We start from the raw sequence: 16399 nt of genomic DNA, 5'->3' as shown, positions 1-16399 counted from the left end.
TCGGTGGATGAATGTCCATGACTGCTGAAGTGTTCCCCGACTGGGAGGGAACCCTCCTGTTTGGCGATTGTTGCGCGGTGTCCGTTCATCCGTTGTCGCAGCGTCTGCATGGTCTCGCCAATGTACCATGCTCTGGGGCATCCTTTCCTGCAACGTATGAGGTAGACAACGTTGGCCGAGTCACAGGAGTATGAACCATGCACCTGGTGGGTGGTGTCATCTCGTGTGATGGTGGTATCTGTGTCGATGATCTGGCATGTCTTGCAGAGGTTACCGTGGCAGGGTTGTGTGGCGTCGTGGACGCTGTTCTCTTGAAAGCTGGGTAGTTTGCTGCGAACGATGGTCTGTTTGAGGTTGGGTGGCTGTTTAAAGGCGAGTAGTGGAGGTGTGGGGATGGCCATAGCGAGGTGTTTGTCCTCATTGATGACATGTTGAAGGCTGCGGAGAACATGGCGTAGTTTCTCCGCTCCGGGGAAGTACTGGACGACAAAGGGTACTCTGTTGGTTGCGTCCCGTGTTAGTCTCCTGAGGAGGTCTATGCGATTTTTTGCTGTGGCCCGTCGGAACTGTCGATCGATGAGTCGAGCGTCATATCCCGTTCTTACTAGGGCGTCTTTCAGCGTCTGTAGGTGTCCATCGCGTTCCTCCTCGTCTGAGCAGACCCTGTGTATTCGCAGGGCCTGTCCATAGGGGATGGCCTCTTTGACGTGGTTAGGGTGGAAGCTGGAAAAGTGGAGCATCGTGAGGTTGTCCGTGGGCTTGCGGTAGAGTGAGGTGCTGAGGTGCCCGTCTTTGATGCAGATTCGTGTGTCCAAGAAAGAAACTGATTCTGAGGAGTAGTCCATGGTGAGCTTGATGGTGGGATGGAACTTGTTGATGTTATCGTGTAGTCTCTTTAGTGATTCCTTGCCGTGGGTCCATAGAAAGAAAATGTCGTTGATGTATCTGGTGTATAGTGTTGGTTGGAGGTCTTGTGCAGTGAAGAAGTCCTGCTCGAACTTGTGCATGAAAATGTTGGCGTATTGGGGTGCGAATTTGGTCCCCATGGCTGTTCCGTGTGTTTGGGTAAAGAACTGGTTATCGAAGGTGAAGACATTGTGATCCAGGATGAAGCGGATGAGTTGTAGGATGGCTTCCGGAGATTGGCTGTTGTTGGTGTTGAGTATTGATGCTGTCGCAGCGATGCCGTCATCGTGGGGGATACTGGTGTATAGTGCCGAGACGTCCATCGTGGTGAGAAGTGTTCCTGGTTCAACTGGTCCGTGGGTACTGAGTTTTTGTAGGAAGTCTGTAGTGTCGCGACAGAAGCTGGGGGTTCCCTGTACGATGGGTTTCAGGATGCCCTCGATGTATCCAGAGAGGTTCTCACACAGGGTTCCGTTGCCTGATACGATGGGACGTCCGGGTGTGTTGGCTTTGTGTATCTTTGGGAGGCAGTAGAAGGAGAAAATCTCCGAAAGCTTGTGAATTTAAAATAAAATTGCTGGACTATAACTTGGTGTTGTAAAATTGTTTACAATTGTCAACCCCAGTCCATCACCGGCATCTCCACATCATGGAATTTTATAGGCTAGAGAGAAAAATGTTGATTTGACCTGAACTGTGTCTATCAGTTTTACTTTTGCAGTATTGCCAAATTTAGCCCTAATCTCTTAAACCTTAATACTACTTAGATTTGCTGTTTTACTGAAATGTGCTACCTTAACAAAAACCTCAGGATAGTTATCCATGCTATTTTACTCTTAACCTGCTTTTGTCTTTTGTATAACCTGTTAATTTTCCATCAGGGTACACAAAGCCTCAACCCACATAATGACTACTGCCAGCATTTTGTGGACACAGGTCATCGGCCCCAAAACTTTATTCGTGATGTAGGTAAGCCAAAGCAATAACCAGAGTCTGTTGTGGATTTGTCCATGGAAATAACAGATGTTCTTATGGATGAGGTTGATCATGGAAAACTGCAGTCAGTCTGTGAATTTAAAGTATGCCACCATGTTGCTATCAAAGCAAACTCTCACAGTGCACAACTAGAAAATGATTCAAAACTTGTATTTGATCGGAATATTTCAGTGACACTAAACTGTTCCACCTGGATTATACAGATGTTCCTAATTTTGCTGAAATTTATTGTACAATTTTACAATGTTAGAAATTGTTAAATAGCAATCTGTTGTCGTTTAGTTTGCAGTAAAAATTCCTGATTTGCAATAAAAAAAAGATAGGCTGTGTAACAGTTTGGGTATGTGTGTCAGATTGAACAATAAACTTTGAATGCCCTGGAGACTCAAATGAGAAATGCAAACAGGTTGCAATCAGCAGGCGCAATTCTGGAAAGAACTTTGGTTGCTGCAGGACTAAAGGACTATATAGATTGTTGGAGATTCCCAGCTGGTGATGAAATGGGTTTTCCAACAAGAGAATGCTATTTTTACCTAGTCAGTAAATCTGGAATTATAGGAATTGATGATGTGGTGCAGGGGGTAGCATGATCTAAGAGGATAGAAGGGGTGATTATCTGCAATTCAGTGTTCTGAGCAGATAGCAGCACTTGCAGCGAGTCCATCGCAGATGCTCAGCCTGAGATCTTCCATCCATATGGACAGAACTTCCTGAGCTGAACACTTCAATTTCCCAAGATGCGATCCCTGTGAATGGTGCTACCTGTTGGGAGCATTAGATTATAGAATCACCCCTATGGAAGATAACACTTGATCCCCATGATGCATGAACTCTGTTAGGAACAGGAGTGGGCCATTCAGTTCATCGGGACTTAATTTGCGTGGAATCAACTGGAGATGCACATTTCAACCTGCCAACCTTTCATTCTTTTGTGAAATGAGCTGTATATTTAAAAAATTAATAATTTTGGGATGTGCACTAATGTAGATTTTTAGAACATCAATAACTTCAATTCATTAAACTGAAATTTGTGCCATCAAAATCCACTTTCTAAACTTTGTTTTTTTTTAAACAGGCCTGGCAGACAGATTTGAAGAGTACCCTAAACTCCGTGAGCTGATCAGGCTGAAGGACGACCTAATTTCACAAACTAACACCCCCCCCATGTGAGTGTTTCCTTGTATAAATCTTGAATAACACTGATTTCACGCAAAATGCAGATTGAGCAGTTGAAAAAAAAACTCTTAAATATGAAGTAGCTAAGCTAAGTCTTACCACTTCAGACTTAAATAAGAACATTACTGTGGAGTCATTTTTTGAAATGGAAATATTATTTTTCCATCGTACCCATTCCCTTTTTTTATGTCCTCCCAATTCAAATATGTTGTATGATGGGACATCCCTGTGATTTTTTTAAAATCCAAGCATAAAAAGAAAAACTAAAATATTTTGGGGGTGTGGGCACAGCTTAGATGTGAAGTACTTTCTTCCTCCAGGCTACTGTTCAACTCTATTTTTACTGTGGTTTGCAAGTTGTTAAAGAAGAAAAAAAACCTTGCATTTATATAGCACCTTTGATAGCCTCAGGATGTCACAAAGCGTTTTGCAACCAATGAATTCTTTTTAAATGTGGTCACTGTGCTATGTAGACATATTCTTAGATATGGGGCTGGTGCCAGAGGACTGGAGAATTGCACATGTTACACCCTTGTTCAAAAAAGGGTGTAAGGATAAACCCAGCAATTACAGGCCAGTCAGTTTAACCCAGGTGGTGGGGAAGCTTTTAGAAACGATGATCCGGGACAAAATTAATAGTCACTTGGACAAGTGTGGATTAATAAAGGAAAGCCAGCATGGATTTGTTAAAGGCAAATCATGTTTAACTAACTTGATTGAGTTTTTTGTTGACGTAACAGAGGGTAGATGAGGGCAATGTGATTGACGTGGTGTATGTGGACTTTCAAAAGGCGTTTGATAAAGTGCCACATAATAGGCTTGTCAGCAGAATTGAAGCCCATAGAATAAAAGGAGCAGTGGCAGCATGGATAGGAAATTGGCCAAATGAAACAGAGTAGTGGTGAACGGTTGTCTTTTGGACTGGAGGAAGGTATACAGTTGTATTCCCCAGGAGTTGGTCTAGGACCACTACTTTTCTTGATATATATTAGTGACTTGGACTTGGCTGTACAGAGCACAATTTCAAAATTTGCAGATGAGACAAAACTTGGAAGTGTAGTAAACAGTGAAGAGGATAGTAATAGACTCCAAGAGGACATGGACAGGCTGGTGGAATGGGCGGACATATGGCAGATGAAATCTAACGCAGAGAAGTGCGAAGTGATACACTTTGGCAGGAAGAATGAGTGGCGGCAATATAAACTAAATGGTACAATTCTAAAGGGGGTACAGGAACAGAGACCTGGGTGTATATGTGCACAAATCTTTGAAGGTGGCAGGACAAGTTGAGAAAGCGGTTTAAAATAAGCATACGGGACCCTGGGCTTTATAAATAGAGACATAGGGGTCGATTTTCGGATGTCCGAGCGGGTGAGTTCATGGCGGGGGGGGCTGCTAAAATTCGGGATTCCCGGGGCCGGTCCAGAACCCGGCTCCAACCCGCCCACTTCCAGGTTCCCCAATGACGTGCTTAGATGCGCGCGCAGCCCCCACGTGCGGGACTCCCACTGGCAATTAAAGTCGGCGGGATCCCACTTAAACCAATGAATTGCAGACCTGATTGGGAGGATATTTCAGGAGGGGTGGGATTTTCATATCAACTGATCGTGTTTCCCGTACTGGGGGAAACACTCCCAGTTGAAACAGACGTGTTGCAGCCACCAGCCTGTGGGAGCTGCAAAGGTCCATTTGACAGGTAGGCGGGGAGACCCTCACTCGTTGCAGAAGGCCGCTCTGTCACTTTGGACAAAGTTTGGCCTGCACCACCCTCTTCCTAACACAAAAATTCACAAAATTGGAACCTCAACTCCGGTGTGCAGACACATTTACCTACCTTGCGGATCCCCTCAAACGTACATCTTGCAGATGGGGGCCGCCATAGCTGCAGTCATGACCTCGTCGGAGGACGAACAGCATCACCAGCCTCGCCGGCCACCTCTGACACATGGAGCTCCACAACACGGTGCTGTGACACATCCACCTGCACAGCGGGAGAGAGGGCAACCGCAGAGAGAGATGTGTCGCAGGGGGCATTACCCTCGCCACAGGGTCTACAGACCGAGGCTCAGCTTCCTGGACCTCTGAGGAGCAGCGCACACGGAGGCTCAGAGTCACTCGACATGTAGTCGTGGACATCTACAGCCTCCTTGATGCCGAGCTGCTCCCAGCTGGCCCGAGCACCATTTTCTTACCTGTCGCTGTCAAAGTCACCACTGTCCTCAACAATTTCTCCGCATCCTTCCAGGGTGCCATCGGGGATATCGCCGGCATCTCTCAGTCGTCTGCACTAAAGAGCCCTGCAAATACACCTACACCCACTCTGAAGTAATACAATGGGTGGCATCAGGTGTAGGTCTTCATAGTGATCCTCAGGAAAGGGAATTATTGCACAAACCAGACAAGATTTGCAAAGACGTGGCAGTAGTGGTGATAACAAATTTTAATGTGCTTGGCAAAACAAAAAAAACTAAATGAAAAACATGATATTCTGTCTTACACCTTTGTGCATCCCCTTTGTGCCCACAAAACCTTAGCCGTACGTTTACGGGAACCCCTATGTGGTGCTATCCCTGTGGCTTCAGCAGAGGTAGTGGCAGGTTGCTCTTGTCCATGCCCTGACCGATGAGATGCTTTGCGCGGACGCCTTCTGGGTTTCGGTGCCCGTAAGGGCCGCTCCAAAGACTACTCCACCTGCACCTGTGCAGATACAGACTCGGCCACCTGGAGAGGAGGCAGCATTGCGGGTACTGATTGAGAGGGGGGCAACGGGTAAGACGTGGGAGCGCTTTAAGTGGCGTCCCCACTGCCATGTCCCCTTTCACCATCACCCCTCTCCTGGGTCAGGCTCACGTCACTCCTTCCACCCTGCTGGACAACCGTTTGGAGGACTTGTGTGAAGCCTTGGAAGGCCAGTTGCAAGGTATCTGTCACCCGGTTTAAGGCGGTAGAATGTTGCCAGCGCCTGAATTGACTTGTTATTGAGCCGTGCTTGAAGCTCGATGGAGGCTAGCCTTTGCTCCATCGGAGACATTCCTGCACCTACCCGCGACACTATCTCAGAGATGCCTTCATGTCCTTGTGACAGTATTCCACTTGTGCAGGAGTTGAACTCCTCCATCCTCTGCGCGATTGTGGAGAGTGCGCGTGGCAACTGTTCCAGTACCTCGGCAATGTGTTGCTGGCCCTCATTGACTCTCCTTTTCATGGCTGACCCCCAAGGTTCAGTATCTGGGTCCAGCTGAACAGAGCCTGGAGAAGAGTGCTCCCACCGACGCGGACTCTCCACGGCTGCCCCTGCCACCGGGGTCTGCTCTTGCTCACGTGCGTAGTGACTCACCATGTGCAAGCCCAACTAACTGAGGACAGGGACCCACCGAGGTGTGTGTATCTGCGCTGGCGGATGGCTGGCTCAGATGTGATGATGCCCCTTCAGAGGCCGGCAGGTGACCCTGCAAGAGAACAGAAAGCAATATTAAGCATGTGGACAGATGTTGAGGTGCTGCAGATGCCAAGTGATGTTAAGATCATTCGCTATCATGAGTGCTGAGTGTTAGATTTCTGTCACCAGCCGTTTGTGCGCTCCCAGTCTCGGCGAGCGCCACAGACAGGCACTCCAGCGTGCGGCTTATTTCCATTGCCTGCTGCTCCGCGTCCGTTAGGACCAACTGGTATGGCGGGCCCCCTCCGGTCCTTGCCCTCTCCCGTGCATTTTGGCATCTCTTCTCCTATCGAGGCAAAACACAGAGAGGCGTGATTGAGTGATGGTTGCATAGTGACCCGCTGTGTGCATTGGTGTGGGTGGGGGTGACCGTGAGGGAGATGCATGGGAGGGTGCGTTTGAGACATAGCCATGAGATTGTATGAGGATTGGGTTGCGTGGTAGTGTTCGAATGGGAACTGGGGCGGTGAGTAAGTGCAGGCAAGGTGTGAGGATGATGGTTGAGTGGATGTGAGGAGTGATGTGAGAGCGTTGTGGTGGCAGTGCAGAAGGAGTTGTGTGGTGGTGGAGGTGATGTGGAAGACGGAGTGTGGAAGAATGCGTAAGTATGCTCACTTTGGCTGACCTGGTTAAGTCATTAAAGTGCTTCCTGCACTGGACCCAGGTTCGGCCGACATCGCTGCTGCTGCTGACCTCCTCTGCCACCTCAACCCAGGCCTTCTTGATGGCAGAGGAAGGCCACTTCCTCCCATCAGATGGGAAAAACGTTTCCCTCCTACTCCTCACCCCATCGAGCAGCACCTGGAGTGATGAGTCAGAAAACCTTGGAGCAGCCTTGCATCTGGCCTGCTCTATTCTATTATTTTGGTTCTTTGCTGCAGGAGGAGCATTGGAGGACTGCCCCTTTAAATAGGGCTGCTCCTGCTGACAGCCTGTGATGCGGTTGTGCAGAGCGCCCGCTGCGCAGGTCTGGAACGGGAAACCCGGAAGCACGCGTAAGTACATTCAATTAGGCTGCGATCATGTGTGGAGCACCCTGATTTCACTGGGCGCGTTACCCACGTGCCCATTTGAACCCCCCACCCCCGCTGCCAACCCGCCTCCCTTCTAGTATCGGGGCCCATAGAGTACAAAAGCAAGGAAGTAATGTTGAACCTTTATAAAACACTGAATCAGGCACAGCTGGAGTATTGTGTCCAATTCTGGGTACCGTACTTTAGGAAGGATGTGAAGGCCTTAGAGAGGGTGCAGAAAAGATTTACTAGAATGGTTCCAGGGACTTCAGTTATGTGGATAGACTGGAGAAGCTGGGGTTGTTCTCCTTAGAGCAGAGAAGATTTAGAGGAGATTTGATAGAAGTGTTCAAAATCAAATCATGAAGGGTTTAGATAATGTAAATAACGAGAAACAGTTCCAGTTGGCGGAAGGGTCGAGAAGCAGAGGACACAGATTTAAGGTGGTTTGCAAAAGAATCAAAGGCAACGTGAGGAAAATCTTCTTTACGCAGCGCGTAGTTATGATGCGGAATGTGCTGCCTGAAAGAGGGTGGAAGCAGATTCAGTCATGGCTTTCAAAAAGGAATTGGATAAATAGAATCATAGACAGGTTACAGCACAGAAGGAGGCCATTCGGCCCATCGATTCCGAGCCGGCTAGTCCCACTCCCCCGCCCTTTCCCCGTAGCCCTGCTAATTTTTTCCTTTTAAGTACTTATCCAGTTCCCCTTTGAAGGCCATGATTGAATCTGCCTCCATCACCCCCTTGGGCAGTGCATTCCAGATCCTAACCACTTGTTGAAGTTGAAGGAAAAAAATTTGCATGGCTGAAGGGAGAGATCAGGGGAATGGGACTAACTGGATTGCTCGCACTAAGAGCCGTCATGGGTCGAATGACCTCCTTCTGTGCTGTAACCATTCTATGATTCTACTCTATGTGACAACCTATTTGTGTACAGCAAGATTCCATCAACAGCATTGAGATGAATGAACAGTTGATCTGTTTTTGGTTGAAAGATAAATATTGACAGGAACTCTGAGAAAACTCCCGTTATCTTCCTGGAATAGCACCGTGGGATCTTTTAGATCTACCTGAGCAGGCAGACAGAGCCTGAGTTTAACAGCTCATCTAAAAGATTTTTCAACACCAAGTTATAGTCCAACAAATTTATTTTAAATTCCACAAGCTTTCGGAGGCTTCCTCCTTCCTCAGGTGAATGGTGTGGAAATGAAATTTTCGAATCCTTCGCATTTGAAAATCACAGAACAATGCCTGGTGATTACTGCCCGTTGCCAAGGCAATCTCAGTGAGCAGACAGAAAGGTGTCACTTGTGGAATTTAAAATAAATTTGTTGGACCATAACTTGATGTTGTAAAATTGTTTACAATTGTCAACCCCAGTCCATCACCGGCATCTCCACATCACATCTAAAAGATGACAGTTCTGACATACAGTACTGCCTCAGTACTACACAGAAGTGTCAGCCTATTTGCTTAAGTCAGAGAGTGCTGCTTTAATGCACTACCTTCTGATTCTGAGGGCAGAGTGCTGCCACTAAGCCAAGGCTGATGCTTACTTGGGCAGCAAATTGATTTTACATATAATATCCTTTGTTTAATAGGTGAATTTTTTATTTTAACTGTGCACTGCAATAGGTATAGTTTTATCATCCCTCCCTTGCCCTTTCATTTATAATCTGTCTGAAACTCTGAGGCTAGAAAGTAGATTTTACAGTTGTGTTCCTGGCATGGAGACCGGACAGCACATGTCTGCATAGAAAATCTTGTAGTTCCAATGACCTCAGCACCCACATTCCTGATTATGTGCCCCCACCAGGCAAAACTCTGCACCAAGAGCACATATTCATAAAATTTACTTTACACTTTTGTTTGTAAACAGGTATTTACAAGCTGATCTAGAGACATTTGATATTAGAGACCTGAAGTGCAAGTTTGATGTTATTTTGGTGGAGCCACCTTTGGAAGAATACTACAGAGAAACCGGAGTAACAGCCATTGAGAAGTGCTGGACATGGGATGATGTGAGTTGTGTAGATTTGCTTATAATACTTCATTTTTTTTTGTTGCGATGAACATTCTTCAAACGTTGCTCTGTACAGTCCCTCATTTTTTTTTTAAATGACTATGGTGGGGAAAGTTTTGTAATCTCAGCTATTAAATTGCAATTAATCAATTGTAGATAAAATCATTTCAGAATATTAAGATACAGGTAAGGATTTGCTCATCACTAAATATTAATTTGTATGTTTGCCAAGTATCACCATTATGTTATTTAAAAGGTAAACATTACTCAGAAGTGATTTACATGAACAGCAGTAAAGCAAAACAAAATCAGATGGGCGGGAGAAACTGTAATTGACTAAGATCAAAGCTCTTTACACAAGTAGTCCAAAAGAAGCACTAAACAGGAAGTGGTCTAATTTCCAGTATTAGCAAAAGAAAGCACAGATGTGGCAGCATGTACTCTTAACACTGCGGTATACTGCACCTACTGGTGCGCTAAAGGCAGCTTGCTGTTCTGGTAGCATTTTAAAAAACAATTGGGGAAAAAAGATTAAGAATTTGTTATGACGGTGCAGGTACAAAACAGAATGACACAAGACCACCTCTTTCTCTGGTACCTGCCCATGCCACTGACTCTTTTAACTCCATTTTTGATGCTAACATCAAAGGAGCAGTGTAAAAACAGCATAAATCTCATTAATGTTGCACAGGTGCAAAAATCAAATCTTCATTAGGTGAAATGCTGTCTCTGCTACTTTTAACGAAAAAAAGTAGCTTTGAATAAGAGATTTCACCTTTTAAGTTTGTGACTACAGTTGCCCCCAAAATTAGTGAAGACAGAAATTTCACCCTGATATGCTAGTGAAGACAGAAATTTCATCTAGGGACAAGATTCGCATTATCTTTCTTACAAAAATCCTTAATTTAACATTTAAATTAGTTCATTCACATTGTAGTAATATTTCTGTTTGTTTTAGACGCAATTCAATTTGCATAACTTTTAAATCTAAAGAAAAAAACAATTTGAAGATTTTTATAGCATATTTGGTGAACCAGGACAATGCTGTCCACAGAAAAATAGTGCACTGTGTGGAAAAAATATCTGTACAATATATTGGTTATCTTTTTCTATGAAGTATGATTATGACAGACAGCAGTTTTGTAAACAACAACTAGTCAATTTGTTTATGCTTCACATAGCTTCAGGATAAATCTTACAGCCAACCATGAAAAATTAGCGCACAACTGCTTGCTTCAGGACTTTTGTATTCCTGGGTCATGGGAGAATTGTGAATTTCCACTCACCCACTGTGCACGATAGCTCTACTCAATTTCTAGTTCTTTCTCCCTTAATTAGAAAAAGTGCTTCCTCTTTTTCTCACTAAGAGGGAAAGTTATTTTTTTTAAAAACACTTTCAAAATCAGCAGATTCTAACTTAAAGGTCATACATTATCCTCATCTTGATTCGATTTGTCATCACTTTTATAATATAAGTTCACTAGGTCATCCGTTGTTTTGCTCAAAGTAAAAGTGCTACAGTACGTGCACTGGACTTCAGATTTTGCATATTCTGACAGACTTTTTCCTTGAAGACAAGATGGCTTCACTGGCTGCATTTCTACTCACAGGAGTCAATCATGGGGATTGGGTCTGCAGGCCAAACCTGAAAAGAAGCAAAGGCACTCCAGATCAGGGAAAATTTGCCAGGAGAATCACAGTAGATTGAGGAACCAATCTGTTCCAAGAGCACCAGTTGAGGTGGGCTCTGTATTGTCTTGCACGACTAAACTAAAAAGTGGTGGACTCTTCTGCAACCTGGCATTTTTCTCTTCGTGCACTAAAGCTTCAGTATCAGTATGTCCGAGGATTCTCTGGTACTGCTTGGTGCTGGACTTTTAAAGTCCTCGGGGACAAAGATGCAGGTATTGTTTTGCACTTCTTCTGAGTCGAAGTTGTTCCGACTGGCAGTTTGATCGGGAGGCTGTGTATCAAATTCTAAATTGGTCATTTTTTGGCTTTTCAGTTCTGGTTTATCTACATGAATGGCAACAACAATTAGAAGTGTCAGGGTGGTCTAATATCATGTTTATCTTGCAGCACTGTCTTTGCAGATGGAACTGTAATTTAAATGAGGCAGCATATATGCCTCCAGAGGCATGAAGAGCCTGTTGAGATTACTTCATTCTCCGCTTCTGGTGCAAAGTGCTGCTGGTGATAAACATACGTGGGCTATGCTTCCCACATTTTTGTTGGCTACGACAGGCAGGACAAGAGTTTGTTCTCCCCTGTACAGATCCACAATGCAGTTTTCACATTGTTACCCTGTAGTAATCCTTTGCATTTGAGAAGGTTTGTGGCTAGAAGTGACCCCATTAAAAATAGTGCTGTTTTGAACTGAAATGTTTGGGTTATAACTGTGAAAGCAAAACCTGGACTCAGAAATAAAGACCTGACTCGCAATGTCTCTCCCACAATTGTAGATATAAACACTTCAGACTTCAATATTATGTATCTTTGCCCTCATTTGCTGTAATCAATGACTTATGCCACAAACCAAACTTAACATATTCCCCATTGCAAAACATGCCACAGATGGGAACAAGGGGTGGAGACATAACAGCCCACAAAACTTTGAGTTGAACATAAGTGTGTACCAGGAAATTTTTTTGATAAGAGTATGTACTTGAGAATGATAAAGAAATAGTTACAGTTTATGGTGTCCAAGAAAATAATTGCGAGTAGCGGTTTTAAATAGGAAAGAAAACCTGTTTTTCTTCTGTAGATCATGAAGCTGGAAATTGAAGAAATTGCAGCCCCAAGATCATTTGTTTTTTTGTGGTGTGGCTCTGGAGATGGTCTCGACCTTGGCAGAGTGGTAAGTTATCATGCAGCAGCAATCTGGGCCAGAAATTGCCTTCATTTACTAAATAGTCTATTCAGATGATAAATTCTGTCTGGTGCACTACTGGCCAATTGTTTGCCATCAATGTCTGGAATAGGTTGAGAGTCTTAAGCTGCGTACACAATTCACCCTGAATATCTATTGTGCTATTCTTTCTTTGTGTCTGACATTTTGATCAACAGTATTTTTTCTGAAATATCTGGTAAAAGCTGCTCTTTATTTTCAATTTTTAAAAAAAATTCCTCTTGTATATGTATTTTGTGCATCAGTTTAACCTACATCTAAAACAGTTCTTGTGTGGTAAACTTTATTGATACTAGTGGAACCATGTCCTCCTGAATAAACAAGAATCCTAGTATGGTCGGTGTAAAATCTATTGTTAGTACTTCAGGGATTAATAGTTAACCATCCATTAGAAACTTTGTAATTTTACATTTTAATTTCAGCAGTAATCATTTATCACCCCTATGGACTCCTGTATAGGTTTGTAAATCCTGATTTCTGTTCGTATCAGTTGCTAACATTGTTCTGGTTTTAATAAAGCTTTTGAATATTCTCACAAGCATACATTTTTACAACAGTTTTTCCAGATAGTTTGTTATTTTCATAGTTTTAAAGCGACAGAGTTGATGTGCTGGTTGTACTATGAATATAATTGCATTCTAACTTTGTGGTGACTAGGATGCTGCAATGACTATAAATATTTCAAGACTACAATTTGACTCAACTGTTTCGGGCATAATTTCCTGAGCAAAAGAAGTAGAATGCACTCTTGAGTATGTAGTTTCCAATTAATCAGCCCTAAATTAGAAATTTTATATTTTTGTACTCATATAATCCATGTTTTGTTTTTATTCTAGTGCCTACGCAAGTGGGGGTTCAGGCGTTGTGAAGATATTTGCTGGATCAAAACCAATAAGAATAATCCTGGGAAAACCAAAACCCTGGACCCAAAGGCAGTCTTCCAGCGAACAAAGGCAAGGGCCCTGTCTGACCTCGGGAGCAGCATTTTGTAGCAAGCCCAAACTGTTTCATTGAGTTTGCTCAGAATTCATGCAGTCGCACAAAAAGAAAAACACCTGTTTTTTCTTCTATTGTTAGATTGGATTACATGGAGAATTGCAGCTCAGAATGGGCAATTAATTCCTCACCAATTCCTACATTCTTTGGTGTGAGATAATATGGAGATGCAGTGTTCGCTTCTCTGATTTGCTTTATTAAGTTCTTTTATAGCTTTTTGAATGGTGTTATTCAATTGTGCTACATTGAAATGCAGATTAGGAAGAGTGGAAAGGGCCATGAAAATGACTTCACAGTTTAGGATGGTAGAGGTTCAGTAAAAGTTTGCTTTTAATTGTTTCTTTTGCACTTACCTGTTGCTATAACTCAACAGCATTTTGTTTGCCAGCTGTGCTCTAGTAAAATGTTTTATTTCAGAGTTGAAAGTTAACTATTAGCTATCCATATATATATATATATGAATCAGTGCTATTATCACTAAGTTTTGAGATGTGGACTCGTAGCCACAGTTCCCTTCATGAAAGGTTTTTGTTTCAGTTGGGGCGGTGCCAGTGGAGGATAAGTGGTTCCCCATTAGGACGGAGGGAAGTGCCACTTTTCTCACCTTTATAACAACCATCTCAAGTGGCATGGGAAAAATCCTAAGATAAAAAAGTTGTCTGCCAGTTGGTTTTGGCAGTAATGTTGCATGCTGTTAGGAAACCCAATGATGGATAAAATCAAGCATCAAAATGTGGGTTGGAGCAAGGAGGGGGAGAGTGAAGATGATCATTAGACTAAATGCAGACTAAGAATGTAGCAGGGCAGAGATTTATTCTGTTTCAGGAAAAATGGCGGTTAATCCCTCTAATGCCAGCAATTTCTTACTTATAAATAAGATATTTTTGAAGATCTGATTGAAGAGCAACTAATTGAAGACTAACATACTTTAAACCTAGAAGTGTTCACTTCTTTGCCTGGTGAAGTATCATAGCAATCTCTTCACCATAACCGTTCTTATAAAACCAAAAACTTTTAACTTTAAAGAAAAAAGCAGTTTCTTGTTGTTCTGAAACTTGCTATTAGGACCTTTTTTGAATAGTAACATCACTAATGCATGATAAACTAATAATTAGTTCTTTAAATTCTGATAACGTATCAGTAAAGTATAATTATACCAACTTTGGGTTGGAATCTGTAATCTATGGAAAAGTAGTGTGCTGTTTTAGCTTTAAGCTTGCCAAAAGTGTCATTTTTACTAAAAAAAAATACCTATTTTCTCTATGAATGACTTACTGTTAATTGCTATAAATTATTTTAAGATAAAACCTTTTAGGGGTGATTCTTACAATATTATATATTCAAGAATTACCAAATTCATAAAGTTGATGCATTCAATTTCTAATTATACTGACGTGGAGGGTCAAAATTTTCACTTTTTTTTGTAAGTCAGAGCTCCCTTTGCTGTTTCTTTAATTCTATTGTCATTTTTCTTGTATAACTACTAAGATGTCTAATATTTCAAAGGAGTAGTATTCCTTAATTTGGTTTTGGTAGTAGCAAAATTATTAATGTTGCATTTTTAATACCAACAATCTGCCAAATAAAAAATATATATTTTTTAAAGTTACAAATAGAGTAGGGCATAGGAACAGGAGTAGGCCTTTCAGCCCCTTGAAACTATTCTACCATTCAATTAAATCATGGCTGATCTGTACCTCAACTTCATTTACCCACCTTTCATCCGTATTCCTTAATACCCTTGCCTAATAAAAAATCTGTCTATCTCAGTCATGAAAATTTCAATTGACCCAGCATCCACATACTTTTGGGAGAGTGAGTTCCAGATTTCCACTACCCTTTGTGAAAAATTGCTTCCTGATTTCACTCCTGAAGGCCTGCTTTAATTTTAAGATTGTGCCCCCTTGTTCCACCAGAGGAAATGTACATTATAGAATCCTTTTATTAATTTAAACAACTCAATTAGATACCTCTCAACCGTCTAAACTCAAGTGAATGCAAGCTAACTTTATGCAACCTATCCTTTAACCCTTTAAGCCCTGGTAACATTCTGGTGAATCTACGCTGAAATATATTTCCTGAGGTACGATCCCCAAAACTGAATGCAGTACTCCAGACAGGGTCTGACCAAGGCTCTGTACGACTAAAACATAACTTCCTCCCCTTTGTATTCCAGCCCCTTGAGAAAAAGGCCAACATTCCATTATCCATTATGATTATTTTTTACACCTGTGCTTTTAGTGATTTGTACCTGGTCACCTGAATCCTTTTCTTTCTCCTCAGTTCCTAATTTCTCACCATTAAGAAAAATTCAATTTGTCTTTCTTGGATCCAAAGTGGTTGACCTTACAGTTCCCCACATTGAACTCTCATCTGCCACAGTTTTGTCCATTCACTTAGTCTGTCTATGTCCTTTGTAACATTCTGCTCTCATTTACACAATTCACCATGCCTTTTTATTTAGCGCTATCTGCAAACTTAGATATACAACTCTTTATTCCTTCATCCAAGTCATTGATATATATGGTAAAAAGCTGAGGCCCCAGTACAGATCCCTGGGCACCATACCCAGGATCTGTGTTTTATACCTGTAGGTACTTTTGGCTCAGAGGTCAGATGGAGGGAAGTGGAACTAGGTGCGTTGGTGGAATTGACTTCCTATTCCTTAAAAAGGAGAAATTAAATGTAAAACAAAATTTTTGATAGGTGGGAGGAGAAATGCTTCCAAAGAGATGAATACATAAAAGTTGGGTTTTAAAATAAAACCTCCCTGTTAATGTTGCATGAAAACTTGGAGAGGAAAAATAAATGAAGATCAAACATTCACAAAGTAACCATAAAAGTTGGTCCTTTTAAAAAGCTTCGGTGTATGAAACAGACATATTATGAAATGTTTTATTTGATAAAATGATAGACAAACAACCACTTTGACAACAAAA

General features: G+C 42.5%; 1 protein-coding gene across 1 annotated transcript in view; it reads left to right on the top strand.

Annotated features, from left to right (window-relative positions):
• The window catches only part of mettl14 (methyltransferase 14, N6-adenosine-methyltransferase non-catalytic subunit), a 68494-nt gene that overhangs the window by 46317 nt on the left and 5778 nt on the right, over window positions 1-16399 (top strand). The window contains exons 5-9 of the mRNA XM_067990924.1: window positions 1788-1875; window positions 2978-3068; window positions 9413-9554; window positions 12321-12413; window positions 13301-13417. Of these exons, the coding sequence (XP_067847025.1) occupies window positions 1788-1875; window positions 2978-3068; window positions 9413-9554; window positions 12321-12413; window positions 13301-13417 (531 nt within the window). The remainder of the gene's footprint in view (window positions 1-1787; window positions 1876-2977; window positions 3069-9412; window positions 9555-12320; window positions 12414-13300; window positions 13418-16399) is intronic.

The sequence above is a fragment of the Heptranchias perlo genome, chromosome 1 (assembly GCF_035084215.1).
Source record: "Heptranchias perlo isolate sHepPer1 chromosome 1, sHepPer1.hap1, whole genome shotgun sequence".
In the NCBI taxonomy this organism is placed as follows: Eukaryota; Metazoa; Chordata; class Chondrichthyes; order Hexanchiformes; family Hexanchidae; genus Heptranchias; species Heptranchias perlo.
This window is presented reverse-complemented; position numbering and strand designations above follow the sequence as displayed.